At 37.8% G+C, this 27,797-nt stretch overlaps 1 protein-coding gene across 2 annotated transcripts in view; it reads right to left on the minus strand.

Annotated features, from left to right (window-relative positions):
• PCNX1 (pecanex 1) overlaps positions 1–27,797 on the minus strand; it is a 184,813-nt gene that overhangs the window by 53,256 nt on the left and 103,760 nt on the right. For both annotated transcript variants that reach the window (XM_068961318.1, XM_068961307.1), the window contains 7 exons: positions 18,769–18,922; positions 15,742–15,774; positions 14,054–14,225; positions 13,523–13,633; positions 10,595–10,686; positions 1,016–1,125; positions 288–393 (listed from right to left, as the gene is read on the minus strand). In XM_068961318.1, the coding sequence (XP_068817419.1) occupies positions 288–393; positions 1,016–1,125; positions 10,595–10,686; positions 13,523–13,633; positions 14,054–14,225; positions 15,742–15,774; positions 18,769–18,922 (778 nt within the window). The remainder of the gene's footprint in view (positions 1–287; positions 394–1,015; positions 1,126–10,594; positions 10,687–13,522; positions 13,634–14,053; positions 14,226–15,741; positions 15,775–18,768; positions 18,923–27,797) is intronic.

A 27,797-nucleotide genomic window follows, 5' to 3' on the forward strand; every position in this document is an offset into this window, starting at 1 on the left:
TAATTATCTTGGTTGTGAAGATCTTTTTTGTACAGTTCTTCTGTGTATTCTTTCACCTTATCTAAAATGAATATTTAGCATACTGTTCTACATCAAAACAAACTTTGAGGAATGAGCATTTCTTACATGTGAAAATCTGAAATAAAAACCACCAACCATGTACAATAATAATACACATGTATTTTTCCCAGTTACTAAAATTGTGTTACCCCCTAAAATATTCATTATACAATATGATGAACTGTATAAAATTCAATTTGAGGTGATCTTAAAAAGTTAAAACTTACAACAGAATTTCTAAGTTTTTCAGGCAGTGGATCTTTTACTTCAGACAAAGGGTCTTCTGGATTTTTCTCTTCTGTTTTTGGAAAAATTTTGGATTGCACCAAAGAGCTTTATGTTAAAAAAAGAGAGAGAGAAAATCATAACCTATAAACTAGTATTTCAAATGACAAATAAACTTTATGATATAACAGAAAACAAAGTGATCCAAGTATATCTACTCATCGTGTGTATGCACGCTTAGTCGCTCAGTCGTTGCGTCTGACTCTGAGACCCCATGGGCTACCCCTGCCAGACTCCCCTGTCCATGGGGATTCTCCAGGCAAGAATACTGGAGTGCGTTGCCATGCCCTCCTCCAGGGCATCTTCCCAACCCAGGGACTGAACCCAGGTCTCCCGCATTGCAGGTGGATTCTTTAATGTCTGAGCCACCAGGAAAGCCCATATTTACTAATTAACAAATGAGAAAGTTTAAGATGCCATAAATAAGCATACAATAAGAATATTATAATAAAACTACAGTGTAATATCTTAGAGGACAAAAAGCTAAAAGCTAACAAATACTCTCAGCCTTGGTGATTACAATGACCCAAAGTTGATATATTTTGAAACCAAATATAGATAAGTCAACAGTGTTTTGACAGTGCAGTGGAAAAACAGATCTTGGAAGTTAATTTAAAAGAAATGCCAATTTATTTAAATTTCTCTAATTCAATAACAAGGGATCACTTACAAAAGCACAGATGGATCACTGCTTTGTCGGCTGAGATGATAGGATACTGCCACTAATAAGCCACAAAAAATGGAGAAAAGCACTGGAATATGCTGGCCATCCCAAGAATCCTGTTGGAGAAAGAAAAGTATGACAGAACAATATGCTTCTAATTCACAATCTATCATATAATCCTTTTATGTCAGTATTTTGGAGAAGATAACACAATTAAACAAAACCTTTTCAGTAATGTTACCAATTGCATTTTATTCCATACAGACTTATTACTTTCTGACGAACAAGAATCTAACTGCTAAATGACCATCAGGTTGCTTCTGGCACTAAAGCTCTATTATACACTAGGAATGGTGCATTTGTTTCTGATACATGCTGCTATCAATTTCTGTCATATTTTAAGTGGTATTAAGTTTATAGCCGAAGAATTGATGCTTTTGAACTGTGGTGTTGGAAAAGACTCTTGAGAATCCCTTGGACTGCAAGGAGATCCAACCAGTCCATCCTAAAGGAGATCAGCCCTGGGATTTCTTTGGAAGGAATGATCCTAAAGCTGAAACTCCAGTACTTTGGCCACCTCATGCGAAGAGTTGACTCATTGGAAAAGACTCTGATGCTGGGAGGGATTGGGGGCAGGAGGAGAAGGGGACGACAAAGGATGAGATGGCTGGATGGCCTCACTAACTCGATGGACGTGAGTCTGAGTGAACTCTGGGAGTTGGTGATGGACAGGGAGCCCTGGCGTGCTGCGATTCATGGGGTCGCAAAGAGTCAGACACGACTGAGCGACTGAACTAAACTTAAGTTTATAGTAAATTATGTCCTATTTTTTAAAAAACAGAATAACTTGTTGTAGCAAACTTTTGATTATATATAATAATGGTGCAGGAAAAGGCAACACATGATATAATACTTCAGGCAAAACAAACTGCTGACATTTGGTACACTACTTTCTGGATGCCTTTGTTCATATGCCATTATATTCCCTAGAGCACTAGGCATTCAGTGCTTCTTGAGTGAACAGCTGTATATTCCCAGAAATAAGTAATACAAAGCTCGCTTCTGAGGTCACCAGACACGTGGGTATGCCATGTCTGCTTCGCTCACTGCAGTATCTCTGGAGTCTGCTAACACGCTTCCTGGTGCAGAGTAGACACCACTGGTGAAAGGAACAGCTAACAGTTCCTAAGCATGGCCTGTGAGGTGAGCACCTTCGTCTCTGGGGATTCAAGCGGGGAGAATGGTGGAGTAGGTAATCAAACGGTAGTTCATTACACAACCTGCTCCCCTCCCCCACTTAATAATAAAGTCTTGGAAATTGTTCCACATCACAACAGAGACCTTCTCTTTAATGGAAACATAAAAATCTAATCATCATCATCATATTATGTATATCATACTCTGTATCAAGCTTCTTTCTCAGATCTTTTTAAGTATTTATCAATTCTTAGAATCATCCCTGGAGATATGTACTGTTACTCTCTAATTTATACATGAGGAAACTAAGGTAGAGATGGTTTAAATATGTCCAGTTAACCGGTGGAACCAAAAACTGAACTTCCTTATATGTTTGAATTTGCTGAGCATAAAATTAAACAGTATGTGAAGAGTTTCAGAATGAAAGAGAGATAAATACATATGGCAACAAAATAGAGGAGAAAATGAAATGTATGTAAGAACAGCATTAGCATCAGGTGTAGGAGGGAGACAAGGAAGACTGTCTAATAGAAATACGGGGAGAGAGGGAAAACAAAGTTAAGCCTACAGCTTCCATAATGTGCAGTCCATGGCTAATGCCTAAAACTTGACAAATTATAGGAAGTATAAATTAGTTACTTAGAGATACAGAGGCAAACACCAAAAGAATCAGCTCAAAGAACTGAAAGTGGTAACTCTGAGGAAGGGAAAAAGGGGTACAAAACCTACAATAAAAGTGACTGGGAACAAACCAGAGGGAACCTTCTGATGGTGAGAAACTATTTTATATCTCACTAGGGGTGTATATCACACAGGTACATGATTTGTCAAAACCTGTCAAACTGTGTACATAAGATTCATTGTGTATAAATTCTGCCTCAAAACAAGTATTATTTAACAAACGCTTGACAATACTTTTTATTTCTCTCAGACAAAAGAAAAGCATCCTTAAATTGGTCTCAAAATGACTTATTTTATTTATACTAATAATTCTGAATCATGAAATATGATGATTAAAGGATTAAGAGCTGAATTTGTTCTACACGCTGTACTGGGTTTAAATGCTTTTACTTCAGTAAACAATGGCCCACGTTCTAGCAATCTCTTTAAAAATATCTAAAGATGTGGGAAGTGTGTATGTAACAGTAAGAAATAAAGTTGTCTTAGAGGAAAACTGTTAACTTTTAATGAGGTTTAAAGTTCAAGGGAAAAAATGTAAACAAAAAAATCAGAAGCCAGAATTTCTAATAGATGTATTCAGTTCAGTCACTCAGTGGTGTTCGACTCTTTGAGACCCCATGAACCACAGCACTCCAGGCCTCCCTGTCCATCACCAGCTGCTGGAGTTTACCCAAATGCATGTCCATTGAGTCGGTGATGCCATCCAACCATCTCATCCTCTGTCGTCCCCTTCTCCTGCGATCAATCTTTCCCAGTGTCAGGGTCTTTTCAAAAGTCAGCTCTTCGCATCAGGTGGCCAAAGGATTGGAGTTTCAGATTCAACATCAGTCCTTCCAATGAACACTCAGGACTGATCTCCTTTAGGATGGACTGGTTGGATCTCCTTGCAGTCCAAGGGACTCTCAAGAGTCTTCTCTAACACCACAGTTCAAAAGCATCATTCTTCGTCACTCAGCTTTCTTTATAATCCAACTCTCACATCCATACATGACCACTGGAAAAACCACAGCTTTGACTAGACGGACCTTTGTTGGCAAAGTAGTATCTCTGCTTTTTAATATGCTGTCTAGGTTGGTCGTAACTTTTCTTCCAAGGAGTAGGCGTCTTTTAATTTCATGGCTGCAATCACCATCTGCAGTGATTTTGGAGCCCCCAAAAATAAAGTCAGCTACTGTTTTCACTATTTCCCCATCTATTTGCCATGAAGTGATGGGACCAGATGTCATGATCTTAGTTTTCTGATCTTAGTTGAGTTTTAAGCCAACTTTTTCACTCTCCTCTTTCATTTTCATCAAGAGGCTATTTAGTTCACTTTCTGCCATAAGGGTGGTGTCATCTGCATATATGAGGTTACTGGTATTTCTCCTGGCAATCTTGATTCCAGCTTGTGCTTCATCTAGCTCAGCATTTTTCATGATGTACTCTGCATATAAGTTAAATAACCAGGGTTACAATATACAGCCTTGGCTCAGAGGTTAAATCGTCTGCCTCTAATACAGGAGACCTGGGTTCGATCCCTGGGTCGGGAAGATCCCCTGGAGAAGGAAATGGCAACCCACTCCAGTATTCTTGCCTGGAGAATCCCATGGATGGAGGAGCCTGGTGGGCTACAGTCCATGGGGTCGCAAAGAGTTGGACACGACTGAGCGACTTAACTTATAAGAAAAATACACTTCTTTTCCTATTTGGAACCAGTCTGTTGTTCCATGTCCAGTTCTAACTGCTGCTTCCTGACCTGCATACAGGTTTCTCAAGAGGCAGGTGAGGTGGTCTGGTATTCCCATTTCTTTCAGAATTTTCCACACTTTATTGTGAGGAGTGAAAAAGTTGGCTTAAAGCTCAACAATCAGAAAACAAAGATCATGGCTTCTGGTCCCATCACTTCATAAAAAACAGATGGGGAAACAGTGTCAGACTTTATTTTTTGGGGCTCCAAAATCACTGCAGATGGTGACTGCAGCCATGAAATTAAAAGATGCTTACTCCTTTGAAGAAAAGTTATCATCAACCTAGATAGCATTTTAAAAGCAGAGACATTACTTTGCCAACTAAGGTCCATCTAGTCAAGGCTATGGTTTTTCCTGTGGTCATATATGGATGTGAGAGTTGGACTGTGAAGAAGGCTGAACACCGAAGAATTGATGCTTTTGAACTATGGTGTTGGAGAAGACTTTGAGAGTCCCTTGGACTGCAAGGAGATCCAACCAGTCCATTCTGAAGGAGATCAGCCCTGGGATTTCTTTGGAAGGAATGATGCTAAAGCTGAAACTCCAGTACTTTGGCCACCTCATGCGAAGAGTTGACTCATTGGAAAAGACTCACGCTGGGAGGGATTGGGGGCAGGAGGAGAAGGGGACGACAAAGGATGAGATGGCTGGATGGCCTCACTAACTCGATGGACGTGAGTCTGAGTGAACTCTGGGAGTTGGTGATGGACAGGGAGCCCTGGCGTGCTGCGATTCATGGGGTCGCAAAGAGTCAGACACGACTGAGCGACTGAACTAAACTGATTGTGATCCATACAGTCAAAGGCTTTGGCATAGTCAATAAAGCAGAAATAGATGTTTTTCTGGAAATCTCTTGCTTTTTCGATAATCCAGTGGATATTGACAATTTGATCTCTGGTTCCTCTGCTTTTTCTAAAACCAGCTTGAACATCTGGAAGTTCACAGTTTATTAGGTTGGTGCAAAAGTAATTATGGTTTTGCATTGTTGAACTTTGCTGTCTGATATTGGGATACATTCTTAAATACATTCTTAAATTATGTTATACATTATGTGCATTTCTTGCTTATGTTTTTTGCTAATGACTTATTACCTGCTGTTTACACTTACTTTAGAAATGGTGCTAGATAAAAGGTAAATGTGAGCAATTTTAAAATTTGAGTTCTAAATGGGTTGTAAAGCAGCAGAGACCACTTGCAACAACAACGCATTTGGTTCAAGAACTGCTAACCAATGTACAGTGTGCAGTGGTGGTTCGAGAAGTTTTGCAAAGGAGACGAGAGCTTTGAAGATGAGCAGCGTTAATGGTCGGCCATCGGAATTTGACAACAACCAATTGAGAGGATCATTGAAGCTGATCCTCTTAAAAATACACGAGAAGTTACTGAAGAACTTCAACATCAACCATTCTATGGTTGCTCAGCATTTGAAGCAAACTGGAAAGATGAAAAAGCTGGATAAGTGGGTGCCTCATGAGCCGACTGAAAATTTTTTGCAAAGTTACTGTTTTGAAGTGTCATATTCTTATTCTGTGCAACAGCAAAACACTTCTTGATTGGATTAGGATGTGTGAAGAAAAGTAGATTTTATATGACAACCAGTGATGACTAGCTCAGTGGCTAGACCAAGAAGAAACTCCAAAGCACTTTCCAAAGCCAAACTTGCATCAAAAAGGTCATGGGCACTGTGAAACTGTTTGGTGGTCTGCTGCCCATCTGATCCACTAGAGCTTTCTGAATTCTGGTGAAACCACTACATGTGAGAAGTATGCTCAGCAAATTGATAAGATGCACCGAAAACTGCAATGCCAGCAGCCCACACTGTTCAACAGAATAGGCCCAATTCTTCTCCATGACAATGCCTGACTGCACGTTGCACTACCAAACCTCAAAAGTTGAACGAATTGAGCTACAGAGTTTTGCCTCATGTGCCATATTCAACTGACCTCTCACCGACTACCACTTCTCCAGCATCTCCACAACTTTTTGCAAGGAAATCACTTCCACAAACAGCAGGAGGCAGAAAATGCTTTCCACGAGTTCATCAAATCCTGAAGCATGGGTTTTTATGCTACAGGAATAAACACTTGTTTCTCATTGGCAAAAATGGGTTGATTGTCATGGATCCTATCCTGATTAATAAACATGTGGTCAAGTCTATTTATAATGATTTAAAATTCATGGTCCAAAACCACAATTACTTTTGTATCAATCTAATAAATGTCTGTATTAGTGAATAGATTAAAAAAATTGAACCATTCCTAAAGATATGCAATAAAGTTCCTCAACGAATCTAACTGTCCAAAAGTAACTTCTATGATCAATTTCTTGTGTATTCTTCCATAAATGCTCTATGTATATATAAGTTATCAGGTGTGTTTTTAAATAAAGGCACAAAGGGAACATTTATTTTTTGGCATATTGTTTTCCTTTGTATTAACACACACACACACACACACTGGAATAGTATTCAACCTAAATAAAAGGAAATCTTGTTAATTGCAACAACATGGATGAAACTGGAGGGCAATATACTAAGGGAAATAAGACACAGAGATTCACAAATACTGCATCTTACCATTTATATGCGGAATCATAAAAAGGGGAAAAAAAATTAACTCATAGAAACAGAGAATAGAAAAGTGCTTGCCAGGGACTGGGAGGTAGGGGAAACAGGGAAAGGTTGGTGAAAGAGTTATAAAACAGAATTTAGGTAAGGTGTGGTCAAAATGGATAAAGAGGGTCAAAAGGCACAAACTTCCCGTTTTAAGATAAGTAAGTACTAAAAGGTAGTAAGTACAGAGTTAATGATACTGCATTGCGTATGTGAAAGTCGCTAAGAGGACAGGATCTTAAAGGTTCTCTCCACAAGGAAAAATATTTGTAATTATCTACAGTGGCTTCCCCGGTGGCTCAGACAGTAAAGAATCTGCCTGCAACGCAGGAGACCCAGGTTCAATCCCTGCGTCGGGAAGATCCCCTGGAGAAGGAAATGGCAACCCACTCCAGTATTCTTGCCTGGAGAATCCCATGGACAGAGGAGCTTGATGGGCTACAGTCCATGCAATTGCAAAGAGTTGGACACAACTGAGCAACTAACACATAGAGACAGATATTAATTAGATTTATTGTGGTGCTCATTTTGCAATATACATAAATATTGAAACTAATGTTATTTGTCAATTATACCTTAATAAAAAAATAAAAGATGAATAAGGTCTGAGAAGCTAATAAGTAACACAGTGATAGTTGATAACACTGTATTGTAGAACTGAAATTTGCTGAGAGAGTAAACTTAAACATTCTTACCAATGGAAAAAAAAACTAAATATGTGAGGTGATAAATGTGTTAACTTATGGGGGGAGTTCTTTCACAATTTAAATGTATATCAAATCATCATCACGTACACTTTAAATATCTTAATTTTTATTTGTCAACTACATGTCAATACAGCTTGGAAAAAAAGAAAAATAATACGTCTTGGAAATCTCACATTTGCACAGAGAAATCTATTTTTATTCATTTTCATGATTGTATGGTATTCCATTGTGGGGCTATACCATAATTAATTTAACTAGCCACAAATGACAAATACTGGGTCATTTACAGCTTTCGCTGTTATAAACACTGCTATGATAAAATCTTTGTATATAATCTTTACTCATTTACATAACCAAATCTGCCACATTTTTTATTCTATTACAATGGGGAACATCTAAAAGTAAAATAGTCTGGTATAAAATGCCATGGCCAAGAAAGAAGGAAAAAAATACCTCTCTCTGCCTGTCTTAGGACACAAGGTACTAGCTGGCAGCTTTACAACTGCTGCTCTTCTGCTACATAATTACAGTTAAACTGGCTTTTGGAAAATTAGAAAACTTACTGCACTGTTAACTTCTATGGCTGCAATTTCCAAATAATGACCCATTTTCCAAAACATATTCTCCAAACACAGATCTGAAACCTTTATACCAGGATGGTTTAGATGGTGTACCTGGGAGAGCTTGGATTTGGATCTCATTCATTACCTCTAGTTCTTTCCTGGGCCATCATCAAGCATCTCCCTCTCTGCTCAATTTCCTACCTCCCCTTTTAAATGCAATCAAGCCTCAGATCTTTCTTAGAAAACAAAACCCAGGAAACAATCGTCTCATGTACACAGGCTTCTCAACTATATTCTACAGAGTAGAAAATGTTTCCTTAATATCAATTCAAACCTAAATTTCTATTAATTCTCGCTAGTTTCCTCAGCCAAAATACCAAAAAAAAGCTATTTTGCTCAAGTCACCATTATCCTATTAACTGCCAAATTAAATAAAAATTTTTTCACGTTGTACCACCTCTGAAGTTTCCTTTGTTGGATTCGTTTCATTCACGGCTTAATATTCACTGCTTAAATACTGGCATTTCCCAGGGTTCTATCTGTGTCCATTTTCTCCTGCCAACCCAGGGTTGCAATCTTTTTCTTATACTTTAATTTGCTGATGAATTCTAAATCTTTCCATCATTACCACAAATAACTACCCGCTATGTACCCGTGGATACCCCATTAATGCCAACAAATAAAAGTGTCTAAATGTAAACAATCCCCTTCCGCAGGAAACTCAGATACTTCCACTCATGTGCATTAGTATCAGTATGTAATCAGCTGTTCAAACCAGCACCCACCCAGGAGTCCTCCCAGATCCTACTTGGGCTTTTTCCTTTTAACCACCGAGTTCCCAAGTATCTTCACTGAGCCCAGCTTTCATGAAGGCCCTTATCATTTTAAGGTGGCAGCACAAGTGACTCCCTGCTTCTGATCCTACCTGCTTATATTTCACACTGGGGACCAAGTAATCTTTCTAAAACGCAACACTGATCATTTCCTTGCCGTACCTCCAATTATTCTGATGGTCTTCCATCTCCACCCAATACGTTCAGGACAAAAGATATTTCAAAATCCAGTCGTTGCTTACCTTTCCAGCCTTACTGTAGGCCATCTTTCCTCATGTACCCAAATTTCCAGCAATTCCAAATTATTTGCTGTTTCCTGTACACAACACACTTTCTTTACAACTCGATGGTTCTTCACCCCGTGTTTCAACTAGCTAATTCCTACTGTCCTTCAAATTTTGGTAAAAAACCACTCCCTTGGAAAATCTTCTCTAATCCCTTTAGGCTGAAGAGGATAATGTCTTAGTTCATATACCTGTCATACTGTTTTCACAGCCTTCATCCCCTCTATTCACCCTCAGTTAAGAGCATCAGTTAACTTGTTAACCACAGTTAACATACCAGCAACTTAAAAGCAGAAAATGGTACTTAGCACAGAACTAGGCACATAGTAAGCACAGTAAATGCTACTGAGTACACGAATCAAGGAAGAATGCTATGAGCCCCTTCTCACAATCCTTTCAACCCTATTATTCTGTTTATCTTGTATTAATCATTAAAAAGAATACTAAGAATTGTTTATGAGAAACCTAAAATTTTTACTTATAATTTGGAGACAATTACTTAAAAATGGAGCTAATAGGGCTCATCAAATTCTTCTAAACCAATAATAACATTAAATTTCAGTGCATTAATTTTTACTAGACTGAATCTTAAATTGCAGTACTTGAACTTGTTCTCTAAGTTTGAAAAAAATCTTGATATGAAAAGTAGTTACACATATTCTCAAGTAAAAATCTAAAATTAATTTTATATTCTGCTATCACCATGCCCCACCTCTAACCTAGACCAGCTTAGTTTTTAATAATCTGCTTCTAATATTAACCTATTATTACTGCACAGAATTTTCTTTTAATAATAATTAACTATAAAATTGCTCTCAAATTCAAGCTAAATGAAAATAAGAATAATGCTCAACATATGAAGACCATGGAAATTAATACTGAAGACATACCAGGAAAAAAGTAATTAGTCAATTTAAAACAATCTTCATATATCAATAGAAAAGCAGCCTTAATGACAAAACATACTACATGTAATGCTCACCTTTAAGGCCCCATAACATAATCCATACAGTAAGGCTACTGCCACGATACTACAGACGAAACTGTAAAGTGCTGCAAGCAGGCTTGTGGTAGCTAGACAGAAAAGAGAGACAGAAATCAACACTCATAAGCATGTAAGTGGACGGAAGAAACTTACATAAAAAAGTCACTGAAAAGTATTTAAAATGGCATGATACTGAGTATAATTAAGTATCTACTTGCTTACTTTATAAAAATTGGGTTTCTTTATCCTGTCCTTTCAAAAATTTTGAGATGATAAAGGTTTACTACAGGCAATTTCTGATACAAGGTAAAATATATTCACCTTGGAAGTACTAAAGTAATAAAAAATCTTTAAAATTTTATTCTATTTTACTACTATATTTATCTACAGTAGAAAAAATTATACCTATATTGTACTTCAAGAATGTACCTTATTATTTATCAAAGTTTGGGAAAATATAAAGTTCAAAGAGCCTCAAAAGAAACTAGAAATGTATTTTCACTAAAAGATGTTAGTCAGTCTATGTAAACACAACTTCTGCTACCCACAGAAGTAAATTTATATTCCTGTAATCAGTTAATTAATTCTCACAAAAAATATAGATCTGACTAATTACTAACAACAAAAAAACAGATCCAATGGGATTACTAATAAGGAAGAAAGGATGGCTAAGATAACAGACTTCAACAGTAATTTTATATGGTGACCTTAAAAAAAAAACTACAAGAAAAATTTTTCTTTAGGAGATATTAAAAAGCTTATACCTCATACAAGTTTATAAATTATGATGATGCCCACTATTATAAATTATCTACACTAAGCCTTCTCCATAGATTAATATAGCACCTATAATAGCCCCCTAAATACTGAAACTGCTTTATAACCATTAAGCTGTGCTGAACACCAACTGTTCTTAATTCATGCTCCTTCAAAATTTCAAAACATTGAAAGTGCTCTAGATACACAGCAACATAAAAAAAGCTTTGTTTCTATTTCAAATTTAAACTATAATATCAACACTTTATCAGTAGCGATAATTTCAATGCTGTACTTGGGAGATAAGGACAGCAAAATGTGATGAACAAAGGTCAGTAATTTCTTTCCCTTTCATACTTTTTTTCCTAGCTGTACACTCATCTCTCAGTAAAATGTTGGATGGTTAAACTAAATAAGGGTATATTTTAACCTCAGTTAACCACAGACCAAAGTGTTATTTTCAATTTCTGCAGAACATTATTCCAGAATAATTTTGGTATGGTCTTACTTATTTTGAAAATAAAATGTACATACAACAGGGGAATACATTTCTAATGGTATCAATTCATATCCATATATTCTACTCTAAAAGCAGAGACATTTCTAAAAATCTTCTTTAGTAAAATGTAAAAGCGTTCTAGTTTAGGTGTCCCACTTTTGCTTTATTGACTATGCCAAAGCTTTTGACTGTGTGGATCACAACAAACTGCGGAAAATTCTTCAAGAGATGGGAATACCAGACCGCCTGACCTGCCTCCTGAGAAGTCTATATGCGGGTCAAGCACCAACATTTAGAATGAAACATGGACCAACAGACTGGTTCCAATTCAGGAAAGAAGTACTCAAGGCTGTATATTGTCCCCCTAATTATTTAACTTATATGCAGAGTACATCATCAGAAATGCTGAACTGGAGGAAGCACAAGCTAGAATCAAGATTGCTGGGAAAAATATCAATAACCTCAGATATGCAGATGACACCACCCTTATGGCATAAAGTAAAGAAGAACTAAAGAGTCTCTTGATGAAAGTGAAAGAGGAGAGCGAAAAAGTTGGCTTAAAACTCAAACTTTCTGAAAATTAAGATCATGGCATCTGGTCCCATCACTTCATGGGAAATAGATGGGGAAACAGTGGAAATAGTAGCAGACTTTATTTTGGGGGGCTCCAAAATCACTGCAGATGGTGACTGCAGCCATGAAATTAAAAGACGCTTGCTCCTTGGAACAAAAGTTATGACCAACCTAGAGAGCATATTAAAAACCGGAGACATTACTTTGCCAACAAAAGTCTGTCTAATCAAAGCTATGGTTCTTCCATTAGTCATGTACAGATGTGAGAGTTGGACTATAAAGAAAGCTGAGCACTGAAGAATTGATGCTTCTGAACTGTGGTGTTGGAGAAGACTCTTGAGAGTGCCTTGGACGGCAAGGAGATCCAACCAGTCCATCCTAAAGGAGATCAGTCCTGAATATTCATTGGAAGGACTGATGCTGAAGCTGAAACTCCAATACTTTGGCCGCCTGATACAAAATGACTTGTTGGAAAAGACCCTGATGCTGGGAAAGATTGAAAGCAGGAGGAGAAGGGGACAACAGAGGATAAGATGGTTGGATGGCATCATCAACTCGATGGACATGATGAGTGTGAGTAAACTCTGGGAACTGGTGATGGATAGGGAGACCTGCCATGCTGTAGTCCATGGGGTCGCAAAGAGTTGGACATGACTGAGCGACTGAACTGAACTGATTCTAAAAATGAAACAAAGCTCTGAAACTAAATATAGAATATCAAATGCATATACTAGTTCAAAATGTAAATATAATGCCACATATCAGAGCTCAAACTATTTGATCTTTTATAAATATTTCATAAGTCTATAAAGTTCCATGTAACTCACTGTAACTTTTAACTTCAAGGTAACAGTATTTTAACACTTGTTACAAATCATCTCCATTATTCCTGGATCTTTCACTAAAGTAGCAAACTTGACTATTTTTTTCCTATCTACAAACTAATTCCTGTTCAATCTTTAATTATTAAATAGTGCCTTTTCTTTCTAATTTCAATTCTAAAGTAAAAACTGAAAAAGCAACTTAATGGTCAGTTTATTGTTTAATGATCTGTAAAAGTAATACTTTAAACTTAATTTTTCTAAGGAAGTACTCACCATTACCACCAAAGATATGAATATCCAATTGTTCACAAAGGTACATTACAAATGTATTCACCTGAGGCAGGAGACCAATGAAAAATACTATTGGGAAACAGAGTGTAAACACTACAGAAGGAAAGAAAAGCAAGTTAAAAACAGCATGTCACACCCATCCCCAAATTAACACAGATTACTAAGCAAGTTTCTTGCAACTGCTTGAAACTACTAAGCAAATTTCTTAAAGTTACCATTTTAAATATTTCTCTACATAACTGCCTGAGTATTAAATAATCTTTCCAACTATGAACAATTTAGTGTTTCACATAATATGAACCTGAGATGAAGATCCAAGGGAAATCTCTCATTCCATCAGCTCTATTTGCTCATCATCAGTTTTTTCATTCCTAATGCCCTATAGTTTTTTCGTTCCTTACTGAGAGGATGGCAATAAATAGCAAAATAAGTCCACTAAAACTATTTTTAAAGATCAGTGAATGGTTTGTATACAAATAATGTTAAGACCTACAATACCTTAAGATGACTCACCTATAACTAAATCCCTGGCTGATATAAGCACCAGAGGATTGGTGAAAGTTATTCCATATAATTTGAACTTGGTTGTCGTTAGGTTTCTGCTACCATAATCCAAGAGCCAAATAAGACCACAGCACAAACAGAAATAAACTGGTCTACTGTAGGCAATGATACGATTATGACCCTGAAAATGACATTAAGAAGAAGTCAGGTTAGTTAATTTGAAGAGTCACAACTAGCTACTGTGATCTTTGATGGCTTATATGCTGAAGATTCAAAATGTTTCCATGTGAAGTCAGGTTTCTGACTGTGGCAGAAGGGAATTACAAATATGGAAAGGAGGAAGAACAGAATAAACCTTAGGATATCAATTGAAATTAAGTATCACTATGAACTTATTATTTTTAATAATGCAGACAGATGAAGAATAAATGTGTGAGTATATGTGTATACATATATTTTTCTAGTTTTATCCACTGAGAGGACCTAGAAGCAATGATATTCTAGTAATAAAGATTACTAGCAAACCGATCTTAGTTTACGGATAACAATACTCACTAAAAGGATCCAAGGATCCACAGAGAAAAAGTTGGTTCAAGGCTAAGACGGGGAAAGTGTAAGATGACCCTGGAACAAATTACTGTGCTCCAAATGGAGAAAACACTTTTAAAATGATAAAGGTATGTCAAAAGGACAAGGAAGGCAGCTGATGGGTTCTCAATGGTCAAATCAGGGACAATTTGAACATCAAAAGTAATGATAGTAACATTATGGTCCATTTAATAAAGTAAGAGTCCATGAAACCACAACAATACAAGAAAAGGGAAAGTTCTTACTTACAAAAAGAAGTCAACTAATAAATATAGAAGGGAACATGGACCTAAAAAAATCACTGTTTGGTCACCAAGAAATAAAAACTGATTCAGCCAAGAAACATCAACAGATATTAAAAACAAGTCGGTGCAGATGTGCAGAGCAACAGGACATATACACAATCTCAAGTGTCTCCTATATAGTTATTGACTACACGAGAAAAATGGTAAGATTAGAGTATTGGTTCTCAAGGGGCGGGGGCGGGCAGGGGGTCAGGGGAGACTTCACCCTCCAGGGGACATCTGGTAAAGTCTGCAGACACTGTGGTTGTCACAACTAGAGTGAGTATGCTATTGGCATCTAGTGGGTAGAAGTCAGAGATAATGCTAAACATCTTACAATGCGTAGGACAGAGCCTCCCCACCCCCAACTTTCAACAAACAATTATCCAGCCCTGAATGTTAACACTGCGGAGTTTGAAAAACACTGCAGATACTACCCTTAGACGAAAGATCAGTTATCACCAGTAAAAGCATAAATCAGTTATTATGTGCTTCCTTATATGATACACTGAGAACACATTGCTTTTGTACTATTTCTACCAAAAAAGCACAGCCTGTATCTAATAAGAAATATCAGACAAAGTCCAATTGAAGGTCGTGTATAAAATAGCCTGTATCCATTAAAAACGTCAATACTGTGTCAAATACTGAGGAACTGCTCTAGATTAAAGGAGACTACAAAGAACAAATGCACAATCACGGAGTTTCTTCTGCCAATGAGAAAATGCTACCACAAATCTTAATTCAATCTGACATATGACCAAAAAAATGGTTTCTGAGGAATGTCAAGGAATCACAAGTTGTAGGTATATCAGAGTGACTTACATGTCTAGGAGAAGAAGAATCTGGTTGAACACTCTAAAAAAGAAACAGAAAGATAGATTATATTATTGAAGACCTGGAAATTTTACATTAACTTCCAAAATACGTGAAATAATTTTAAGTGAATATTGCATAGCTAAGTCATGACCTGTAGGTCATTAATTCTGCTGAAGCATCAACAGAAGATGAAACACCAGCTCCACTCAAATCTTTCCTAACGCTTAACCTTATTATGTTTCTGAAATAGCATATAACAGCTGATAGATCCATCTTACTGCTTGGCACATTACAACATCTAAGTACAATTAAGGCAGAATGCTTTCTTATGGCAACATCACTCCATTCAGGAAATGCATAAACTATGAGTGAGCTTCAGAGAAGGCGATGGCACCCCACTCCAGTACTCTTGCCTGGAAAATCCCATGGACGGAGGAGCCTGGTAGGCTGCAATCCATGGGGTCACGAAGAGTTGGACACGACTGAGCAACTTCACTTTCACTTTTCACTTTCATGCATTGGAGAAGGAAATGGCAACCTACTCCAGTGTTCTTGCCTGGAGAATCCCAGGGACGGGGGAGCCCGGTGGGCTGCCGTCTATGGGGTCGCACAGAGTCGGACACGACTGAAGCGACCTAGCAGCAGCAGCAGCATTGGAAAAGGAAATGGCAACCCACTCCAGTGTTCTTGCCTGGAGAATCCCAGGGACGGGAGAGCCTGGTGGGCTGCCGTCTACGGGGTCGCACAGAGTCAGACACGGCTGAAGCGACTTAGCAGCAGCAGCATAAGTGAGCTTATAAAAAGGATTCCAGTTATGCCCCAAACTCAAGCTTACTAAACAATTCAATGGCAGTTGTATCAAGCATACATTTTATATGATGCATTTTCACATCGAACTCAAATAAGTTATAGCCTTCTAAGAGACCATCAATTTTCCATGGAAATGTTCAAAAGGTATTATGCAGTTACCTCCCAAATGATGACTTTTCTCCCGAGTTGGGAGTTCATTTTCAATAGCATACCAAAGAATTTCACTAGGATAGTCTATTGCCATCCTGTAATTCAACACTGGACTAAGATCACAGAGTTTGGCACATAGCCCTTGTCTGGTCTCTTTAAACTCAACTTGAATGTTTATCCTCCTAAAGCTCTGTTCCTGCCTTTCTTATTTCTGTTTATGATATTACTATTCTTGTTAGTCAAGCTGATTTTAAAAATCTGAAATACTTAAAAAAATCTCACTTATCTTTTGCCTTTTCCATATCTAACCATATTAAGCAGTGGACAAAATTAACAGGGTTAGAAACACTGAGTCCAGGGAATGAATTCAAATGGTTTAAGGCAATAAAGGGATGGTTTAATGGGAACTGAAACAAAAAGGACAAAGTCCAGAAATTTTAACACAGAATCACCAAATTTAATCAGAGAGACTTTAGCTAATGTTATTAATTGAAGGTCAAGAAGGAAGGAGCAGAGGCTCTAAGATTTGGGTTGGTATACTACTACCAAATCCTAGAGGAGGAAATGGCAATCCACTCTAGTATTCTTGCCTGCAGAATCCCATGGACAGAGGAGCCTGGTGGGTGACAGTCCACGGGGTCGCAAAGAGTCAGACACAACTGAGTACACACAGGTACAGACTAGGATCAAAAGCAAAAGAACTGGGAGAGGAACACATCAGAAGACAACGGTGCGCCCTTCTCAGAATACGCCCAGCTTCCTCTTAGATATACAGGACTAACGCTTAGGAGAAAGGTGAAGACTGAAATAAAAATTCTGGACATGATTTATATGCAAGTATATAAGAGTGGCAATAAAAGAGGATGACTTCATTGGCAAGAAGTGCAAATGGGAAAGAGGGCCAAATAAAACCCTAGCAAATTCTCGTAAATTAAGAAGTGGTCAAAAGAACAAAGGGGCATCAACAAAGAAAAACAAAGTTACTTGAAAAGTCGGATGATCACGAGGGTAGTATAAGATCACAGATCAACAAGAAGGAAAACATAAAAACGGAGCAGCACTCACAGAGAACAAAGACTAAGACCACAGGTTTGGCAACTAGAGATTATTAGCGCACAAAGACTGTAATCTCAGAACTGCGACGAGGAAAAACGTATGGATGGGTCTTGAAGAAACAGCAGTTGACACAGGTGGCTTACTCTAGAGGTCTATAAATGGAGAGAGAAGAAAGCAAGGGTAGCTGATGGTGTAAACAGAACTAAACAAATAGTTCTCGGGATGGGACAGGGTTCCGCATGTTAGTGTGTACCAGGCAAATAAACAGAGCTGGCTAAGAAAGGGAAGAAAACAGTTCGAGTTACCCGTGCACAGTGAGGTTGCATGGAGGGTAAAAATTTTGGTATTTAATTCTCCCATTTATGGAAAGCTTAAAATTGGTATTTCAGAGCCACTCTTTGAACAAAAGCAAATGGATGCCAATCATGTGCTCTTGGTGTCGTCAAAGAATAAATATGCTAGTTTTGACATTATTCTATCTACCAATAATGGATTTTAACAAATTTCATCTACATAATAGGAGACTTAAAATATGAGATTGGGAGGGTTAATGTTGATAAATTAAAAAGAAATTAATTTCAAGAACTCAAATTCTTGGAAATTCCCTGGCAGTTCAGTGGTTAGGACTTGGTAATTTCACTGCTGGGGTCTGGGTTAAATTCCTAGTCAGGGAACTAAGATTCCACAAACCATGTTCAGTTCAGTTCAGTCGCTCAGTCATCTCCAACTCTGCGACCGCAGGAGGTGATGCCAAAAAAAAAAAAAAAAAAACACACAACCTCTTTCTTTTAATAAGTGCCCAAATATTTAATACAAACAAAAGTTTAGGAAGTTTAATTCACATATTTTTTTTAAGTTTATATGTCCCTTTTGTTCCTTACCCAATCTAATATAAACATCCAAGGAAAATAAATCTAAAAGTTATATTCTTAATGTAATTCAATGAATGATACAAAACCTTTTGCCTTTTAACACAGCGACTATGCCAAAGTCTGAAGAGAAGAGAGATGCTGGTACCTTAAGCAGTGAGTACTGACAGCTGGCTATCACCAGGCAGAACTGGAAGACCCAGATATCTCTGAAGAAGCCTTGTATAAGAAGAATGGATCCCAAGAAAGCCACAAGAATAGCCAAGATGACAGCTAACACATTTTCCAGGATCTCACGATTTCTGTAGACAGAAAAAAATTATCAGTAAGTACATGATCAATACAAGAAATGAATCAGAGTGAAAAAGGGCAAGACATCCATATGAAGTTCATATTATATTTGCTACGATGTTTTTTTTTTTTCCTTTGTCCTAGGTTTGAAGAAGGCTTTGGCTCATGCTGAAAAAGTATGCCCGGTTGAGATAGAAAGCTAGCAAACATTCTTTAAAATTTTATTTACTTTTTTTTTTTTTTTTTTTTACTTTATTTTATAATACTGTATTGGTTTTGCCATACATTGACATGAATCCACCACGGGTGTACATGCGTTCCCAAACATGAACCGCCCTCCCACCTCCCTCCCCATAACATCTCTCTGGGTCATCACCGTGCACCAGCCCCAAGCATGCTGTATCCTGCATCGGACACAGACTGGCGATTCAATTCTTACATGATAGTATACATGTTACAATGCCATTCTCCCAAATCATCCCACCCTCTCCCTCTCCCTCTGAGTCCAAAAGTCTGTTATACACAGCTGTGTCTTTTTTGCTGTCTTGCATACAGGGTCGTCATTGCCATCTTTCTAAATTCTATATATATGTGTTAGTATACTGTATTGGTGTTTTTCTTTCTGGCTTACTTCACTCTGTATGATCGGCTCCAGTTTCATCCATCTCATCAGAACTGATTCAAATGTATTCTTTTTAATGGCTGAGTAATACTCCATTGTGTACATGTACCACAGCTTTCTTATCCATTCATCTGCTGATGGACATCTAGGTTGTTTCCATGTCCTGGCTATTATAAACAGTGCTGCGATGAACATTGGGGTACATGTGACTTTTTCAATTCTGGTTTCCTCAGTGTGTATGCCCAGCAGTGGGATTGCTGGGTCATAAGGTAGTTCTATTTGCAATTTTTTAAGGAATCTCCACACTGTTCTCCAAAGTGGCTGTACTAGTTTGCATTCCCACCAACAGTGTAGGAGGGTTCCCTTTTCTCCACACCCTCTCCAGCATTTATTGCTTGCAGATTTTTGGATCGCAGACATTCTGACTGGTATGAAGTGGTACCTCATTGTGGTTTTGATTGGCATTTCTCTAATAATGAGTGATGTTGAGCATCTTTTCATGTGTTTGTTTGTTAGCCATCCGTATGTCTTCTTTGGAGAAATGTCTATTTAGTTCTTTGGCCCATTTTTTGATTGGGTCGTCTATTTTTCTGAAATTGAGCTGCATAAGTTGCTTGTATATTTTTGAGATTAGTTGTTTGTCAGTTGCTTCATTTGCTATTATTTTCTCCCATTCAGAAGGCTGTCTTTTCACCTTGCTTATAGTTTCCTTTGTTGTGCAGAAGCTTTTAATTTTAATTAGATCCCATTTGTTTATTTTTGCTTTTATTTCCAGTATTCTGGGAGGTGAATCATAGAGGATCCTGCTGTGATTTATGTCAGAGAGTGTTTTGCCTATATTCTCCTCTAGGAGTTTTATAGTTTCTGGTCTTACATTTAGATCTTTAATCCATTTTGAGTTTATTTTTGTGTGCGGTGTTAGAAAGTGATCTAGTTTCATTCTTTTACAAGTGGTTGACCAGTTTTCCCAGCACCACTTGTTAAAGAGATTGTCTTTACTCCATTGTATATTCTTGCCTCCTTTGTCAAAGATAAGGTGTCCATATGTGTGTGGATTTATAAAATTTTTTATTTACTTTTAATTGGAGGATAACTGCTTTATAATATTATATTAGTTTCTGTCATATATCAACGTGAATCAGCCATAGGTCCTTAGCCAAAGGTCCTCTTCCTCGTAAGCCTCCCTCCCACCTCCCACCCCATCTCATCCCTCTAGGTTGTCACAGAGCACTGGATTTGAGCTCCCTACGTCACACAGAATTTCCACTGGTCATCTAATTGTGCATATGGTAATGCGCATGTTTCAATGCTGCTCTCTCAACTCGCCCCACCCTCTCCACCCAAGGGTCCACAAGTCGGTTCTCTCTTTCTGGCCTTCACTGCTGCTCTGCAGATAGGTTCATCAGCACCATCTCTCTAGATTTCATGAATACGCACTAGTTTATGACATTTGTCTTTTTCTGACTTCATTCTGGATAATAGGCTCTAGGTTTGGCCACCTCATTAGAACTGAGTCAAACATGTTTCTTCTTATGGCTAATATTCCATTGCCTATATGTACCACAACTTCTTTATCCATTCATCTGTTGATGGACATCTAGGCTGCTTCCAGTTTAGTTCAGTCACTCAGTCGTGTCTGATGCTTTGTGACACCATGAACTACAGCACGCCAGGCCTCCCTGACCATCACCAACTCCTGGAGACTCATGTCTCCAGACTCATGTCCACTGAGTTGGTGATGCGATCCAGTCATCTCATCCTCTGTCGTCCCCTTCTCCTCCCGCCTTCAATCTTTCCCAGCATCAGGATCTTTTCAAATGAGTCAGCTCTTTGTATCAGGTGGCCAAAGTATTGGAGTTTCAGCTTCAGCATCAGTACTTCCAATGAATATTCAGAACTATTCTCCTTTAAGAGGGACTGGTTGGATCTCCTTGCCATCCAAGGGACTCTCAAGAGTCTTCTCCAACACCACAGTTCAAAAGCATCAATTCTTCAGTGCTCAGCTTTCTTTATAGTCCAACTCTCACATCCATACATGACTACTGGAAAAATCACAGCTTTGACTAGACAGACCTTTGTTGGCAAAGTAATGTCTCTGCTTTTTATTATGCTGTCTAGGTTGGTCATAACTTTTGTTCCAAGGAGCAAGCATCTTTTAATTTCATGGCTGCAGTCACCATCTGCAGTGATTTTGGAGCCCCACAAAATTAAATCTGTCACTGTTTCCACTGTTTCCCATGAAGTGATGGGACGAGATGCCATGATCTTAGTTTTCTGAATGTTGAGCTTTAAGCCAACTTTTCACTCTCTTTCACTTTCATCAAAAAGCTCTTTAGTTCTTCTTCACTTTCTGCCGTGTGGTATCATCTGTGTATCTGAGGTTACTGATATTTCTCCCAGCAATCCTGATTCCAGCTTGTGCTTTATTCAGCCCAGTGTTTCTCATGATGTACTCTGCATATAAGTTAAATAAGCAGGGGGACAATATACTGCCTTGGCATACTCCTTCCCAGATTTGGAACCAGTCTGTTGTTCCATGTTCAGTTCTAACTGTTGTTTCCTGACCTGCATACAGATTTCTCAGGGGGCAGGTCAGGTGATCTGGTATTCCCATCTCTTTCAGAATTTTCCACAGTTTGTTGTGATCCACACAGTCAAAGGCTCTGGCATAGTCAATAAAGCAGAAATAGATGTTTTCTGGAACTCTTTTGCTTTCTTGATGATCCAATGGATGCTGGCAATTTGATCTCTGTTTCCTCTGCCTTTTCTAAATCCAGTTTGAACATCTGGAGGTTGATGGTTCACGTACTGTTTAAGCCTGGCTTGGGGAATTTTGAGCATTACTTTACTAGCGTGTGAGATGACTGCAATTGTGTGGGAGTTTGAGCATTCTTTGGCATTGCCTTTCTTTGGGACTGGAATGAAAACTGACCGTTTCCAGTCCTGTGGCCACTGCCGAGTTTTCCAAATTTGCTGGCATATTAAGTGCAGCACGTTCACAGCATCATCTTTTAGGGTTTGAGATAGTTCAACTGGAATTCCATCACCTCCACAAGCTTTGTTCATAGTGATGCTTCCTAAGGGCCACTTGACTTCACATTCCAGGATGTCTGGTTCTAGGTTGGTGATCACACCATCATGACTATCTGGGTCATGAAGATCTTTTTTGTACAGTTCTCCTGTGTATTCTTGCCACCTCTGCTTAATATCATCTGCTTCTATTAGGTCCATACCACTTCTATCCTTTATTGTACCCATCTTTGCATGAAATGTTCCCTTGGTATCTCTAATTTTCTTGACGAGATCTCTAGACTTTCCCATTCTATTGTTTTCCTCTATTTCTGTAGGTTTTCTTATCTCTCCTTGCTATTCTTTGGAACTCTGCATTCAAATGTGTTTATCTTTCCTTTTCTCCTTTGCCTTTTCCTTCTCTTCTATTCACAGCTATTTGTAAGACCTCCTCAGACAACCATTTGAATTTTTGCATTGCTTTCCCTTGGGGATGGTTTTGATCCCTGCCTCCTGTACAATGTCACGGACCTCCGTCCATAGTTCTTCAGGCACTCTGTCTATCAGATCTAATCCCTTGAATCCATTTGTCACTTCCACTATATGATCGTACGTGATTTGATTTAGGTCATACCTGAATGGTCTAGTGGTTTTCCCTACTTGGAGAAGGGAATGGCAAACCACTTCAGTATTCCCGCTTTTCATACTGTTCCCCCCTGAACAGAATGAAAAGGCAAAAAGATAGAAGAGTAAGAAAAGGTTGCTTTCATGTACTAGCTATTGTAAACAGTGCTGTGATGAACACTGGGGTACATGTGTCTTTTTCAATTATGGTTTTCTCAGGGTATAGGCCCAGTAGTGGGATTGCTGGGTCATAGAGTAGTTTTATTCCTAGTTTTTTAAGGAATCTGCATACTCTTCTCCATAGTAGCGGTATCAATTTGCATTCCCACCAACAGTAGCACACATTCTTATGTGCAAATAAAGCATGCTACAGAGGACTGTGAAGTTCTAATACATAATATAGTTTTAATTTCTATGTTATAACTTTACTCTTAACATCTGCTTTTCTGTCAAATTTGTTGCCAAATAACTAACCAACTTGGATGGCAAATAAAGGAAATATACAAAGAAATAAGTTTGAAAAATATTCAAAGAAGTTTCTAGAAAATTAAAAAGTTACTCTATCAGTTTCTGAGACAGTTCTATATTTTACTAAACTGACCGTGTAAAAGAAGCAGTATGAAATCCAAGATACTACATACAGCAATTAAAATGATTTCTGTAGATAATGCCAAAAAAATAACTATTTGTCTCATTACTTCTTAGGCAAATGCTACTCACAAAATGTAAAATATGTGCTGCTGCTAACTCGTTTCAGTCATGCCCGACTCTTAGCGACCCCATGGACTGCAGCCTACCAGGCTCCTCCGTCCATGGGATTTTCCAGGCAAGAGTACTAAAAGTCTTGATTTTAAAGAACATTTATTGACACGGGAACATGCTCAGTACATCGCTATACAAAAAAAGCAGGACATAGAACTGTAGGAAGATGTAAGTTCTATTAAGAAAATACACCATATATCGATATAATGGTTCTCTCTGGGTGGAAGGATTGTGGCTGGCCTCTACCTTAAAGTCTTTCTATGTATTTCATAAAAAATTGCATTTATAATCATAAAAGTGTTTTCATTTGTTTTTATTAAGTCAATGCCCTATTTATAATGATCTATTGACCTAAAAAATAAAATTCACAAACATCTCTGTACCATTTCACTTGATAGTTCTCCCAGATGAAAATAAGTTCAACAGTATTTTCAAAACAATAAACGGAACACTGGCATCTCTTCATTTGTTCTTATGTGGCAGATGTGGAATTCCAGATTTGCCGAGCCCAGTGATTCTTGTTAGCCCTGCTACACCACATTCTGCCACATCATTGGTCTCTGAACATGTGTTCTCCTTTCAGCTTTTTTTAGCTTTTAATTTTGATGAATCCAATTTATCCATCCATTTTTTCATTGATCCTGTTTTTTATGTCACATCTGAGCAATTTTGCCCAAAGTCACAAATCTTTTCTCCTATGTTTTGCTTTTTTCTGAATTTTATATTTTAGACTTTACACTGAGGTTTATGATCCATTTTGAGTTAACTTTTACAATATGACGCAAGGTAATTCTTTTTTTTTGTTTTTGCATAGAGAAGTCCAGTGGGCCAGCACCACTTGTTGAAAAGCCTATTTTTATGATTTGGGATATTATTTTGATACTCTCTAGACCTGAATAGTTTTCTTTATGGGAAGGTGTTTAACTATAATGCCCATTTATTTGATAGGTATTGTATTTCTTAAGTATTATATTTCTTTCAGAGTGAAATTTGATAATTTCTATTATTCAAGAAATTTATCTTATTTACATATAACCACTCATATTTTATTATCCATTTATTACTTGTAGAATCTATCATGACATCCTAGCTCACATTCCTATCATGACATCCTAGCTCACATGCCCTCATCTGTAACATTTTTGGCCCTGGTCATCCTGGCTAGAGTGCATTAATTTAACTGAGGTTTTGGTTTCCTTGACTTTTCTGTCTTCTGAGTCCTCCTCAGTGACTTCCACTTTGTTCTTTACAATTTTCTAGCTTCTGAATAGGTAGGTTTGATGTGTTCTTCTTTTTTAAAGTTTCCTAAAGGGAAGGTGAAGGCACTGAACTGACTTTTCTTCTTATTCGTGCTATAAATTCTTCCAAGTAATGTGTTAACAACATCACAAAAATTCTGGTAAGCTGTGTTTAATTTTTATTCAGTTTAAAAATATTTTCTAATTTACCTCTTGATTTCTCCTTTGATTTGTGAGTTATTCGGAGGTATTTTGCTTTCAAGTATTTAGGAATTTTCCAAGGTTCTTTTGTTACTGATTTATAATTAACTCAACTATGGTCAGAGAATATACTACATAGAACTTGCATCCTTCTACATTTGATCCTTATACTATGGCCTAGAATATGAATTTATCTTTATAAAAGTTCAAGTATGCACGTAAAATAACATATATTTTGTTGTTATGAGTGAAGTGTTTCCTAAATGCCCATCAGCTTAGGTTAGTTGACAGTTCAGTTCAGTCACTCAGTCCTGTCCGATTCTTTGTGACCCCATGAATCGCAGCATGCCAGGCCTCCCTGTCCATCACCAACTCCTGGAGTTCACTCAGACTCCCGTCCATCGAGTCAGTGATACCATCCAGCCATCACATCCTTGGTCGTCCCCTTCTCCTCCTGCCCCCAATCCCTCCCAGCATCAGCATCTTTTCCAATGAGTCAAGTCTTCACATGAGGTGGCCAAAGTACTGGAGTTTCAGCTTTAGCATCATTCCTTCCAAAGAAATCCCAGGGCTGATCTCCTTCAGAATGGACTGGTTGGATCTCCTTGCAGTCCCAGGGACTCTCAAGAGTCTTCTCCAACACCACAGTTCAAAAGCATCAATTCTTCGGCACTCAGCTTTCTTCACAGTCCAACTCTCATATCCATACATGACCACTGGAAAAACCATAGCCTTGACTAGACGGACCTTTGCTGGCAAAGTCATGTCTCTGCTTTTCAATATGCTGTCTAGGTTGGTCATAACTTTCCTTCCAAGGAGTAAGCGTCTTTTAATTTCATGGCTGCAGTCACCATCTGCAGTGATATTGCAAAATCTGCAAAAAAATAAAGTCTGACACTGTTTTCACTGTTTCCCCATCTATTTCCCATGAAGTGATGGGACCAGATGCCATGATCTTCGTTGTCCGAATGTTGAGCTTTAAGCCAACTTTTTCACTCTCCACTTTCACTGTTATCAAGAGGCTTTTTAGTTCCTCTTCACTTTCTGCCATAAGGATGGTGTCATCTGCATATCTGAGGTTATTGATATTTGAGGCTGGTTGACAGTATTGTTCAAATTTACTATATCGTTATTGATTTTCTACACTTGTTCTATCAATTACTGAGAGAGGTATATAAGCTTAGACGGTAAAGAATTTGCCTGCAATGTGGGAGACTTGCAGTCAGTCTGCCTGCAAGGTTTGATCCCTGGGTTGGGAAGATCCCCTGGAGAAAGCAAAGGTTACCCACTCCAATATCCTTGCCTGGAGAATTCCAAGGACAGAGGCTACAGTTCATGGGATTGCAAAGAGTCAGACATGACTGAGCAACTGACACTTTCACTTTCATGTTGAATTCAATTATAATTGTGAATTTATCCATTTCTATTTCTATCAGCTTTTAGTTTGTAGCATTGTTTAGATGTAGAAACATTTAGAATGGTTAAATCCTATGGATTAACTAACCCCTTATCATTATACAACCACCTCCTTTTATCTTGGGAGTAAAAAGAACATTTTCTTTGCTCTGAAATCTACTTTGCTGCTGCTGCTACTGCTGCTAAGTCGCTTCAGTCATGTCTGACTCTGCGACCCAGCAGACGGCAGCTCACCAGGATCCCCCATCCCTGGGATTCTCCAGGCAAGAAAACTGGAGTGGGTTGCCATTGCCTTCTCCAATGAAATCTACTTTGTCTGATATGAAAACTACTTTGTCTGATATTAATTTAGCTATTCCGACTTTAATTTGATTAGTGTTAGGATGATCTATCTTTTCTACTTTTATATTTAAAGTGCATTTCTTATAGGCAGCAAAGAATTGAGTCTTGCTATTTTCTCCAAGTTGACAATTTCTGGCTTTTCCCAACTATCACCTTGCCATTTATCTTGTGTCAATCTGTTTTTGATCTCTTTTTCTGCCTTATATTAGATTAACAGAATAATTTTTATAAGTCTATTTTATCTCCTTTATTTTTTTAACTTACCATTTGTAACTCTTTTGTTATCTTAGTGTTTGCTTTAGGGTTTAAAGTATACATTTTATGATAGTCTAACTCAAATAAACTTAAATCAATTCACATATAGTATAAGAAACTTATAGTAGTATACTTTCAAATGTCCTTTCCTGGAGTAAAGGACATACTATGGCCTAGAATATGGTTTATCTTGATAAAAGTTATGCTATTATTACTGTGAAATTTACTTTTACTTATGTTATAAATCACACAATATATATCATTATTTTTGTTTAAACATCCAATTATGTCTCAAAAAGATTTAATTAGTAAGAAATCTTATATATTTATTCATGTAGTTAACATTTGCATTCACCTTTTGTTTCCTTGGGTAGCTCCATATTTCCAGTTGGTATTATTATCCTTCTGCCTGAAAGA

The sequence above is a fragment of the Capricornis sumatraensis genome, chromosome 2, assembly GCF_032405125.1.
Source record: "Capricornis sumatraensis isolate serow.1 chromosome 2, serow.2, whole genome shotgun sequence".
In the NCBI taxonomy this organism is placed as follows: Eukaryota; Metazoa; Chordata; class Mammalia; order Artiodactyla; family Bovidae; genus Capricornis; species Capricornis sumatraensis.